Source organism: Balearica regulorum, chromosome 1, assembly GCF_011004875.1.
Source record: "Balearica regulorum gibbericeps isolate bBalReg1 chromosome 1, bBalReg1.pri, whole genome shotgun sequence".
NCBI classification, from domain to species: domain Eukaryota; kingdom Metazoa; phylum Chordata; class Aves; order Gruiformes; family Gruidae; genus Balearica; species Balearica regulorum.
Window position 1 is genome coordinate 157,772,109 of NC_046184.1, and position 12,297 is coordinate 157,784,405.

General features: G+C 38.9%; 1 protein-coding gene across 1 annotated transcript; it reads left to right on the plus strand.

Annotated features, from left to right (window-relative positions):
• Positions 1-977: 977 nt before the first annotated feature.
• SLC10A2 (solute carrier family 10 member 2) lies at positions 978-10,304 on the plus strand. The gene is made up of 6 exons (XM_010300174.2): positions 978-1,399; positions 4,661-4,779; positions 5,928-6,016; positions 8,186-8,361; positions 8,962-9,119; positions 10,171-10,304. Exons 1-6 carry the CDS (start codon positions 978-980, stop codon positions 10,302-10,304), a joined length of 1,098 nt encoding a protein of 365 aa, XP_010298476.1.
• The last annotated feature ends 1,993 nt before the right edge of the window (positions 10,305-12,297 follow it).

Below are 12,297 nucleotides of genomic sequence, written 5' to 3' on the forward strand. Positions count from 1 at the left end.
CACCTGAATTAGCACAGCCCATAGCTCCTTGTCTCCCTCCCTTCCTCTCTCCTCTCTTTTTTTCTGCTGATGAGCTCAGCATGGAGATGGACATGGCCAGGAGCAATGCAAGACACAAGCAGGGAAGAGCAGCCACCAGGTGGTCACCCAGTGCCCAAGCTGGAGGGTTGTGGAGATGTCAGGGCAGCGGTGCTTCTCCATATGCCAAGGCCAAAAGTACAGGTGATCTTTTAGCAGACTGCATCATGAGAAACTTTGCAGCCAGGGATCTTCACCATCTTCAGAATTATGTGGAAGCTGAGAAGGAATCAGAAAGAGTACCTAAAAGTTGCATTTAGGAGCCAAAAGTGACACAAACGTGCATGCAGTCCTGTGGTAGAGTTACCACTGTACACCAGTCATAACTTCTATTATACTAGAAATATGACCAAATGAGGATCCCACCACATTCAAATGAGCCTGTGTGTGATGGTGAGTGCTGCATCACTTAGAAAGAGTTGCAGCTTCAAATTCTAGCTCAGGACCTCTGTTCATGGTTTCTCATGTCTCGGTCGCTGACTCCACACACCACTGTAATGCCAGTGAGGGTGCACGCATGAGCAGCTGTCCCAAAGGTATGCAAGAAATTCAAAGAATGAAGTCTAAACTTTCTCCTCCTCCTGTGATTCTCATTTTGTGTGCTCAGCTACACCATCAGGCTTCTTTACATCCTTAAATATTAACACAGTTATTCTGTTTATGTGGAATTCCTCATTATCATATAAATAAATGATTAATTGTCACTGTACTGAGCAAGTGCAACTTTTATAACTATATGAATCAGCACTGTGCCAAACCCTTCAAGAACAGTAAGAGTGTTCAAGTATTTATTGCACTTTATTGCTTCCTGGATCATTTAAAAGGAATCACTGACAAACAGCCATTTACACAGGCTCGAAAGTTTGCCTTGGATGTACTACGCAGTTCTGTATTTCAAAATGCAGACATACCTTCTTTCCCAGCAATTTAACGCTAGGCCTTTGGCAGAAAACTCTACGGCTTGTCCAGCAAATGCTACTATTTGCAATGGCACCTCTTGTGTGTTACCAGAAGATAATTTTAATGAAACTTTGAGCGTAGTTTTAAGTACTGTTCTAACAATCATGCTGGCTTTGGTGATGTTCTCCATGGGTTGCAATGTGGAACTTGGGAAATTCTGGGGCCATGTAAAAAGACCCTGGGGTATTTTTGTGGGTTTCCTTTGCCAGTTTGGAATTATGCCTCTCACAGCCTTCTTGCTGTCCCTGGCCTTTAACGTGCTTCCTATCCAAGCTGTCGTGGTGCTGATCATGGGGTGCTGTCCAGGGGGCACAGCCTCCAATGTCATCGCCTACTGGGTGGATGGAGACATGGACCTAAGGTAAGAGCAGTCGTTCTCTAAATAGTTCACGTGGCTTTTTACAGTGCAAACTTTATATTGAAAAGGACTGTCTGATTCTATTTCTTAGCTTCCTGGCTCATGCATGGTGGAGCTTCCTTCTTGTAAAGATGTTTAGTTACTGTAATAGCAGTAAATACAAGCAGAATAGCAAATATCCTTGGTTCATTGAGAATTCATGAGGAAGATAGCACAACAGAATTGTGTAAATTAGAAAATGTCTTTATTGTAAATCTTCAGTTACTGCTGAAAATACCATTGATGAAGACCTTCAAAATACTAAGGATTATGGAATCTTTGTCCAAGATAGAACTACTCTTGTGGTTTTGTTTCTTGCAAGATCTTGGGCAGTCAAAAAAAAAAATAACAAAGGATTTTAGGACCTGAATCCTGTGTACAAAATAGTGGCTATGCATTGAAGTAATGTTCCTTGAAAAAGACCACCTGTGGAAAAATATTTTCCCTCCTTTTGTGTTCTATACAATGAACAGACAGGCATAGATTTTCTCTTCGGGAACTAATACAAATGAAAATCACTTGCAGTAACTCTATCTGCTCCTGGCACCTTCTGCTAAGTCTTCAAACCGAAGGAAAGTTTTACAGGCTGAAGCCACTAAGTCAGCCCTGCATATAGGGTGCAATGAAAAAACTCCTTTGTGGCTAAGTGTGATGGTCTCAGTGACAGGGTGCTCTGAACTCAGAAACAGATATGTAAGGCACCTGGCATGGTCTAGGACATCAAACACACAGGAGAAATGAACCCTACTCTTGATGCAAATTCCATGGTGGGTTCATTAACTCTAACAGCCTTTAAAAATGAGCCATCTTTTTGTTTTTATATCCTGATTACTTTACTCTAAAATAAACAGTATCATTTCTCTGTTTCCCACAGAATAGCATAAATTGGAGCGTTTGTCCAATTTATCATACACGAGTCTGAACTAGAAATGGAAAAAATAATAGAAGTAAGAAAGATGTGGAGCTAGGGCAACTAGACTAAGAATGTTAATATTTGTAGCTTTAATAAGACATTTTTTCCATCCTTTGAAAATATTGAATTTTTCTGTCACATACAGGTGTTAATGTATTACCTGCTTTCAAATTATGTATGAAGTCAGCTCTGCTAATCACCAACTTCCTCACTGTGGAGGAAAGGCCTATGATATTAGAAACTGTAAATACTTTATTTCAATAAATACAGGTCTAAGAAACCACAGATGGAAAGATATCCAGCACGAGTCTGAAACTCTGTCCTAATCTTTTCCTGGAAGAATACACTGATCTAAACCATGCTTTCTCAGCTCCTTATGTTGAGTCATGCCACTGAAATCAGTGGTAAAAATCCAAATAGATGATGCTATAAATATGAGTAGAGTGTATATCCCATGACACTAGCAGAGGGTGAAGTAAATTGAAAATACCTGTTAGAGGTTATTCTTCAAGTAAAGACCTTTACCTTAAGAAGTCAAAGGCTTTTGGTCGGAAACTTTGTGACAATAATGCAGGGACCAGAGGATACGCAAGGTACAGCAGAGATGACAGTGTGAGCGTCTTCAGATCTTGATAGAAGAATAACAGTATAAGTAGCTTGACTGGTTTCTGGAACCAGCACAGTATTATAGAAAGCTTGCCCATAATATAAGACAAAATTTTGGTTTTAACTGATAATATTTTATGTTTATACATAACAACCCATCACCATTGTCTACAGTCCTGCTTTAAAATGTCCCAGTGCAAATAGACTACAAGTTAGAGCAGGAATTAATTTTCTACTGCTCATATAACCACAGGGAGGTGAAGTATGAGGTTTTATACCTTTCTTAGTAACTCAGACCCAGATGATATCCTCTAAAGCTTCCCATAGGGACATCTGGTTTTGACATCTCTTGATATTTCACAAGAACAACTGTTTGTGAAACACCATCTCCTCTCCTCCAGAGCTCCCCTGGGAGCTTCTGTGAGCACAAAGACTGGGGTTAGAGAATGTGCAGACTTTGAAGCAGGATGTAGATACGGGGACAGTAAGAAGATGTAGGAAATATGGAGGTAGGAAAAATAAGCTCTTTTATCCATTTGGGGCTTCACCCGACCTTCATTGTAGGCCAAGGGTCTTTTTTCTCTGTATGTAGGAACTCTCTTGCCAGAGGCTCCTGCAAAGTTCTGTTTGATGACTCTGAAGTAGAGAGTGATAGGAACCAAAATTAATACAGATATTTTCTGTATTAATTGTCCTAGATTTCTCTGGATCCACCCAGTTCGTGGAATGGTGTCAGCAGTTCCTTTTCTGAGGGCAAGCTATAGAAAAGAGAAATCAGAAGTGAGGCTCATAAGGAAGTTTCCAAAGTCCCTTAACTAGAACGCTCTCTCATTATTTTTATGTCATAGGAGTGTGATTTGTAGGCATAATTTTACCTACTCAGATTCTGGGAATTTTCTCCTTATTTTAGTTGCCTTGCCCTTTCCTACTTCTTCATTCCTGTAGCAGAAAGCATTTTTTAGTACAAGATGTACCAAGCCTGATAGTTTCAAGACTTTATATTTTAAAACATAAATGTCTTTGCATAACCCAAGGAAGCAACAATACTTATGCTCAGTTTCACTGCATAATTCTCAGCACCTATTCTTTGGCCTAGAGCAAAACAAGCCAGAAAAGGGAATTTTATTACATCACACAACTTAGATGATGAAATATTTTTGGTTTATGCTGTTGACTTTGAAGTGAAATTTTAACACTCTAGAACTGCTGGTATAATGGAAAGCTCCATTTGATGCCCATCTGACCCTGTCCAGCTTACCACCCTCTCAGCAGCCAGCCGGACAGGCAGCATGCAGACAGACTTGCCAACAGACCGTCCTGATGGCAACCTGTCTGACTGCCCCATTTGCACTCAGGGTTATTGTTTTGTGGCTGCAGAACTCGTTGACATTTTATGTTCCTTTCTTTTCAGCAGAAGCCATTCCTTCCATTTAGCTTTTCTCTAACCTGATATACAGGATAAATTGACTGTAACCAGCAGCATTTCTTCCCCAACCTTTCATAAGCTGTTAAGTTGTAATAAGAAAATCATAGAATCATAGAATCACAGAATGGTTTGAGTTGGAAGGGACCTTAAAGATCATCTAGATCCAACCCCCCTGCCATGAGCAGGGACATCCTCCACTAGACCAGGTGAGAAATGACCAGATGAGAAAGGCTATAGGTTAGCATGAGATGAACTGTCACGCTAACCAATTTCTTTGCAGCATCAGCATGACAACTTGCTCCACGCTGCTTGCAATGGGAATGATGCCACTTTGCCTCTTTATTTACACCACGATGTGGACTGATTCTGACGCAATTGTACTCCCCTACGACAGCATTGGTGAGTCTAGTGAACCAGCACTTTCCCTTCTGACTCTCTCCTTTATCCTTCCTCTAGTAACAACCACCTTTATAGCATCATCCTGCAGAGTCATGAAGAAATTACCCCAGATTTTTAAAATATTTATCCTCTTACTTTCCAATAACTTCCATGGGAATTAGGTACCTAGATCACTTCACGTCATCCACAGCTCTGCAGAACAAAGACTTGAAGTCATTATAAATATAGTACAGATATTTGTCATGAGATTGTGCGTGTTTTTCTTTCCAATTGGTTTGGAGACCTGTATGATACTGAGATAAGAATATAGAATAATTTGTGCAGGAATAGCTGCTTCCCCTGGATGAAAGTGTTTGTAACAGCTTTAAGGCACAATCCTGCAAAGTGCTAAGTGCTAAGGCCATAATCTGGCGCAGTACTTAAGCACATGTGGATAATTAAGCAAGTGATTAAAACTGCTGAGTCTCTTTGAAAAGCTGCAATCTACACCACCAGGAGTGGCTTCATTTGACTTCCTGTCAAAAATCTCATCCAGCTACAAAGAGGAAATAGTCAAAGTATTTAGAAATACATGCTCCAGTGCTTTGCAGAGCTGTGGCCCTAGTGCTTATCAAGTGCGGTTCCATGTTGTGCTAATCTTAAAAGCCAGCAGAGTCACTTTCATATTCTTCAATTTCATTTCCCATTGTCCCAAGGAAAAAAAAAAATAACATATGTTGCTTATGCTTTCAAAATAAATACTGGAGGGGGGAGGCCAAAACAAAAGAAGCTCTAAACCGGTTGTTGATACGGTACAGTAGCAAAACACCTGCAGACAAAATGAACATTTAATATAGCTACTCACATCACAGAATAGTGATGATTAGTACACTCAAATTTCTGCCTGCCTTTCTGATGCAGGTGAATGATCATGTAGCTCTGCAGAATGGCAATTACTTCCACAGGCTGCCAAAGATAACAGACTCTGTAGAAAAGCAAATGGGCAGGTGTGGGTAGAGCGTGCGTGCGTGCTCTGGGGTGTGCATACCAGAAACATCCTCCAAAGGCTTGCTCCATACCCCCAGCCGCTCTACACTCTGTCTGTCCTCCTGTTGTCAACTTCTGCATGATACGTGGCCTTAACTTCTCTTCTTTCTTCTTTTTTACAGGAATTTCACTGGTAGCCCTTGTAATTCCTGTTTCGTTTGGAATGTATGTTAACCACAAATGGCCTAGTAAAGCAAAAATCATACTTAAGGTAAGATATGTAAGGCTGAAGCATTAGTAATTATGGACAAATTATGGAATCAGTGGCATCACCGAAGCAGTACATTGCTATTCATAGTATTACTATTTGACTTCATAAGAGCTGGGAAGTTTTCAGCAGAAAACAAATGAGACGCTACGGAAATGTATTGCTTTCCCCCTGTACAAACATGCATGAGTTGCATACATTATTAAAAACCATCATTATTCAAAGATCCTACTTTTGTCTTTCACTACAACTGTGTTAGTAATTGAGTTCAGTTTATAATATAAACTGAAATTGCAAGGAAAATCATTCAGGTCAAGTGGAAGGACTTTATCTCTGCAAAATAATTAAAAATGAAAACATTCTGGATCAAAAAAACCTTTCTACTTTTAAACCAGTTTACCAATTTTTGCAGACAATTTTGAGTGTGAAGCCAATTTTTATTAAAAATTGTTCTGAAAATGTTCCAACCATTAAAAAAATCTATCAAAACTATTCACGAAATTCATCTTTGCAAGATACTTTCAGATGCATCAAAAATACGTGGTTTTTGGAAAAAAACTGTTCTCACCAAAATAAAAATAAAAATAAAAATAAAAAATAAAAATAAAAATAAAAATAATAGTAACTTAGCTGCATTTAGTGTTAACAGCAAATTAATAATTCTGAACATTAGGTTTAGTTTTAAAGTGATTGTCAGATGTGCTGAGTACCCTTGGCCTTTGTTAACCATTCTTAGTTTACACATACATTTTCTAGATTTTCTTAAAGAAAACTAATCTTGCAACTTGTTATTTGACCTATAATTTTTTTATCATTTCTCTGCTATCAACTCAGGAAGCATAGAACACAAATAAGGTCCTTTTAAGTCAATTCATTATCCTGAACTGTTAGTTTATTGTGTTGTATTTTTAAACACACTCACAGCTTACTTATGAACCTGGACGCTATTGAGTACTGGTTTCAAAACTGTACTATTCCTGTTAAATCCTTTAAGGGAAAAGCACGGACTTGAACTCACATGAAAAGACACTCAATCTCTCAGCAAAACACCGTTTCACCCTCTTTCTTACCAAGTGGGTGAGCAACCCCCAGTAGGGTCCATTGACAGGTTGCTTTATGTAGGACAATGAAGCATCAAGTGAAGGTTGAGCAGTAGCTTTCAGATTAAGGTCTATATAGTGAGAAATGGAGATAAGAGCACAAAGACAGTGTGCCAGGTGAAATAGAAGAGCTTGTCATGGCCAGACCATGTTTCTTCTTCCTAGGTGCATGTGGTTAATAGCTCAGTCAAACAAAAGTACTTGTTCACTCAGTGCTCTTAAAAAGGCTCCAGCCAAAGACTGATGAAGCCAGTTCAATGGGAATACAAGTTTTAGCTGAGAAATGGATTCTCCTAAGTTTAGCCCCAGAAGTCTGCCGATGAGATCCCTGGCAACATATGCCATAAGGGCAGACATTTCATTTGGATATTGAGAAAAGAGTGAGTTATCACTTTTTTTTGGCAAACAGCGATGAAGATCTCAGTACATTCAGCCACAAGAAATGAGATCAACTCAGTGACTACGTCTATGTAGAAACGCTATACGAACTCACAGCCAGTTTTCAAACACAAATTTTCAGCCACATTAAAGATTTACTCCTCTACTTGGCAAATCGTTTCCTATCATTAACAATCTAATGTCTAGTTCGCATACGCTATACTAAGCCCCAGAGTGTGACTGCCCAAGAAGTGGGGAGGAAAAGTGCATTATACTAGCTATTAGGCTGTCAGTTTCCCAACAAAGCTGGAGAAATTTTTCTAATGTGTGCACCATTCCTCGCACACATCATACCTGTGAAATTATTTTTAATCTCCAGTTCTAAGTACAATTATAGCCAAGGCTTCAAGAGACTAGTTTTACAGGTATCTGCTATAGATACCTATTATAGCTGTGCCTTGATCTATATCTGTAGTCACACATTGAAGTACATGGTACATTTCTGGTTTGGGAAAAATGGCAGCTATCTAATCTGCCTGCTGTGAATTACATTGCCGTAAACTTTAGGGTTTATGTTTAATAAGATGTTTCAGTGACTCAGAAACATTCACGGGCATGTTTGGCACTATATTTGATGCCATTAAATTTCATTGGGGTCTCTTATTCACACTGTCCTTCCTTTTTCTCCTCAAAGGTTGGTTCCATTGTGGGAGCGATCCTCATTGTGCTCATTGCTGTGGTTGGGGGAATACTCTACAAAGGCTCCTGGATTATCTCACCCAAATTATGGATCATCGGCACCATATTTCCAGCAGCTGGCTATTCTCTGGGATTCCTTCTGGCCCGTGTAGCTGGTCTATCTTGGCACAGGTATGGAATTTTCTGTGACAAAGACCTGTAGCCTTTTTTCAGCTATGAAGAAAAGGTTTTATTTAATGATTAATCAATGCTGAGAATGCTCCCTAAACATTAGTTACAGAGTCACTCATTCCCCAACCTTGTTTCTGGGATACTATGTGTACATAAAACTTTTCTTGTGCACATTTTTATTTACAGATTCTGACTATGCTATTTCCTCCAGTCTCTCCTACATCTTTCCCTTGTGTGGCCATGTCCTACACTTCAAATGAGTGAAACGCTTCTAAGTGGGTTGGGACTGCAGTAAAATTTCTCATGAAGATGCAGCAGACTTCAATTTAGAACATCATCACAAAAGAGGGAGATAGTGAGTGCCACATATGTGGCTTGAAGGTGGATCACAGTCCTTTACAATTGCTGAACTGCCATAATTTGTGTGTGTTCTGGTGGTAACAGCATGACTTGTGGAGTGTTTTGTTGACTATGTAAGTTAAAGGATAGCATTTTCTTAGTTTTCCATTCCTGTGTATTACTTGCTTAACCAGATTACTAAAAAAGCATAAAAACCCACAGGCTGCTATTTCACAATTGTCTTTGTGTTATTCCTTTTAGATGTCGTACAGTGTCTCTGGAAACAGGCATGCAAAACACTCAGCTATGTTCAACTATAGTACAGCTCTCATTCAGTCCTGAACAACTTGAACTGATGTTTACTTTCCCACTCATCTACAGTATTTTCCAGCTGTTGTTTGCACTACTAATTTTAGGAGGTAAAGTATATATATTTTTTTATTATAGCATTACAATTATCATTATTATTATCAGTCTCATTTCTCATGGATATGAAGAAGAGAAGAAGGGATAAAAATAATCAAATGGAAAATAGTTAAGTAAATAATGACTCAAATGATTACTGAGCATTGCCACTGTGCTGTGCCCTGTGCATAACCAGGAATACACAAGACTCAGTTCAAGATTTGGAAGACCCCTTTTTTTCAGCACAACGGAAGGGATGTCCACCACCTATGACTGCGCACATGAGAATATACTGAGCACAGGATCGGTATTACCCTTGGCCAAGAAAGGGTAAATGCATCTTCTACCATGCTCCAGGATGCCTGGGCGTACGGCTGCCCAGCAGGGCCGTCCACACAAGCACGCACAAACTGCCCTTCCCACCAGCTGTTGAGAGAACAGGCACTAGCTTCATGGCCAATGTGAGAAAATATCTTCCATTAGAGTTAAAGGTCCTTTTTCCCTCCCACGTACACCTCTCATGAGTGGCACCGCTGCTTCTATAACTAACCTTCCAAGGTTGGGACCTTGTCCCTGTTGCTCACACCTAAAACCAGCTGTGACTATTGAGCTCCCACACCCAAACCAGCTGTCTTACCCGTCTCCGACCTCTCTGTCAGGCAATGGTGTGGGGACAGACAAACAGCTTTGTCCCAGCTCCTGCTAAACAGGACTCACGTAGAGGTAAGGGTCAGTCCCACAGACTCAGCCAAGAGCCCAAATGTTTCCCAATGGAGAGAGGCAATATTTTTAAAAGTCACTGCACACAACAGGAACATAAAGCAGTCCAACACCGAATGTAAAATTTAAACTGTTTTCCATATTATTTTCTAAATGTGCTTTTCCAGTGATGAGTACTGTTGGCATAAAATAGTTAAACATAGCTTTAAAGAAACTGTCTGGAGGTGTTGGGATGTTTTAGCAATATAAGGAAGGAAAATGTTCCATGGCTACATGTTACTACAGTGTCTTTATGAGGAAATTGTTATAATTTCTTTATTTAATACCAATTATACCAATTCCCAGGCTACCGTGTTTACAGAAGATATCGGGTCAAAACAAAGACAGATGTCGAGAAAACAGAGGAAAAAGAGGATTCAAAATCAACGTCATCACATGCTAAAACAAATGGAGGATTTGTATCAAATGAGACCAAATAGACAATTACCTCTGTCCCCACCAGCTGAAAAGATATACGATATACAGTGTACTTAAAACTTTTTTTTTCATATGCCATTGCTTTATGGAAATATTTAACAAAAGGAGCAGGTATGCTGATATTGTACAGTAAGACTTCAAAATTATTAACTTCTGAAAGATTTCTACTTTGATTTTGAACAGTTTCTGCCACAATTGTAGAATCTGGTTTTGAAGCTAATTCCCTAAAAATATTGAATGTTTTATTATGGCTTATTTTTAAAAAAAGGCAGAATAAAAGTGGGCTATTGGTAAAAAACCAAGCAGATATTTGTATTTACAACTTCAGCCCATGATCCTGTAAATCCTGCTAGTCTCAGCCCCTACACCAAAGAGAAATCTTGTAAAAGTGCCTGAGCAGCAACAGGAGTTGATGTGGAAGATCTGATAAGGCTGGAGAACTTTCACTGAACATGAATCAAGCACGAAATTGGAACAAGCTAATAAAGTTTCATTTAGGTCAGTCTGGGCAGACTAAAGTCATTGCACTGTACTAATTGCTTGAAGCATTAATTTATTCTGAAGCTATAATTTTAACAAGTGTAAGGTACCTTATGAATTTTTTTTTTCCTAAAGTAATAGAAAATAACAGCTTTGAATCTTCAGTCTGGGTCTTTTAGGTGCTGGAAATATAAGCAGAGAGACAAAGATGAGGGCATAAGGCTAGAGCAATTTTAGCGTGACAGCTGCATACAAAGGAGCAGGCAGAGATTTTGGAAGTGTAAGAAATTATCGACTTCTGCACTGAAAGGGAAGCATTCGAAAGCGAAACAAAATTGTCCCTGATTCATCCAGGACTACTTTCACCATGCTTACATGAGACAATAGTTATATTGTTATTTTATGAACTCAATAAATTTGAACTTACCAGGTGTCTGTGACATGTAGACACTGATGTAGTGGATAACTTTAAGATTTTAATTGTATGAACAACAGAGAGAAATAATTGGATGTAAACATATATTATTTGTCTCTGAAAATTCAAGAGTACATATGGAAATCTGTCCTAAGTGTGTGGAGAAAATGAATATAATTCTAAGAGAAATAGTGCAGTAAATTTTTTGCAGCTGTAATTTTTTATGGATACATTCAGTAACATTAGTCCTGTAGCTCTTATGTAAAGAAAACAGCCAGAGAACTTCAGATGAAATGAGTGAGAGGTTGCCTGACCAAAAAAATTCAAGAATGAGCCAACTATCAACACATGGAAACTATATACCTCTTTGTCATATTCAAGTGGACCTTCCGAGGTGTTGTGAGTTAATATGGCAGTTTTTTTACAAACACAACGGAAATTGCGGAATTTAAGTTCCTGATGTGTAGCTTTCCACTGCTGCAGAAATGTGCCCAGTATTACACAAAGAATAAATTATTTCTATCTATCTACCATATGTGGGGAAAAGGGTCTCAAACTGTTCCTGAGTTCTGGGAGGCTTGAAGCTGCTTTGTTTTTGGGGAGAGTTCAGAGTGGTCATAACCTCCAAGAAGGCATTTAACACTTAACCAGAGCTAGCACATAACAAGGCATGCTATGTTTTATAGAACGAAGATTAAACAGAAAAATGTAGTGAAGTCTGTTATGGAGGAATCATAAATGTGAAACAGCACATTCATCGAGAAAAGTACAAGCTGCTATTTGTAACATCTGTAGTAAAAAAGCTATTGTCTTTATCCTGTGACCATCAAAAAATGGGCAGCAGAAGTTAGTTAGCATCACGTCTTTCTTACACACCAAGCTGCTACTCTTTCCCCGTGATAAACTTCAATGCTTCCGTGCGTATTTTAAGCAGATTTTGAAAATGTTTTGAAGAATAATGGTTTGTCTTGCTTATACTATGTGTGTGTATATTTAAAGCAACTGTATAAACACTGAACTGAATAAAGTCAGAAACTGTTTCTAATTTTGCCCACTGGAGTAATTTAAGGTGGAAAGAACTGAGACTGAAACCTAACATG

What these genes read in the sequence shown, in the direction of transcription:
- SLC10A2 (XM_010300174.2), top strand. Translation starts at nt 978, where the DNA reads ATGCAGACATACCTTCTTTCCCAGCAATTTAACGCTAGGCCTTTGGCA. An exon ending in GATGGAGACATGGACCTAAG is followed by an intron (nt 1,400 to 4,660) that starts GTAAGAGCAGTC and finishes ATTTCTTTGCAG; the next exon opens with CATCAGCATGACAACTTGCT. An exon ending in ACTCCCCTACGACAGCATTG is followed by an intron (nt 4,780 to 5,927) that starts GTGAGTCTAGTG and finishes TCTTTTTTACAG; the next exon opens with GAATTTCACTGGTAGCCCTT.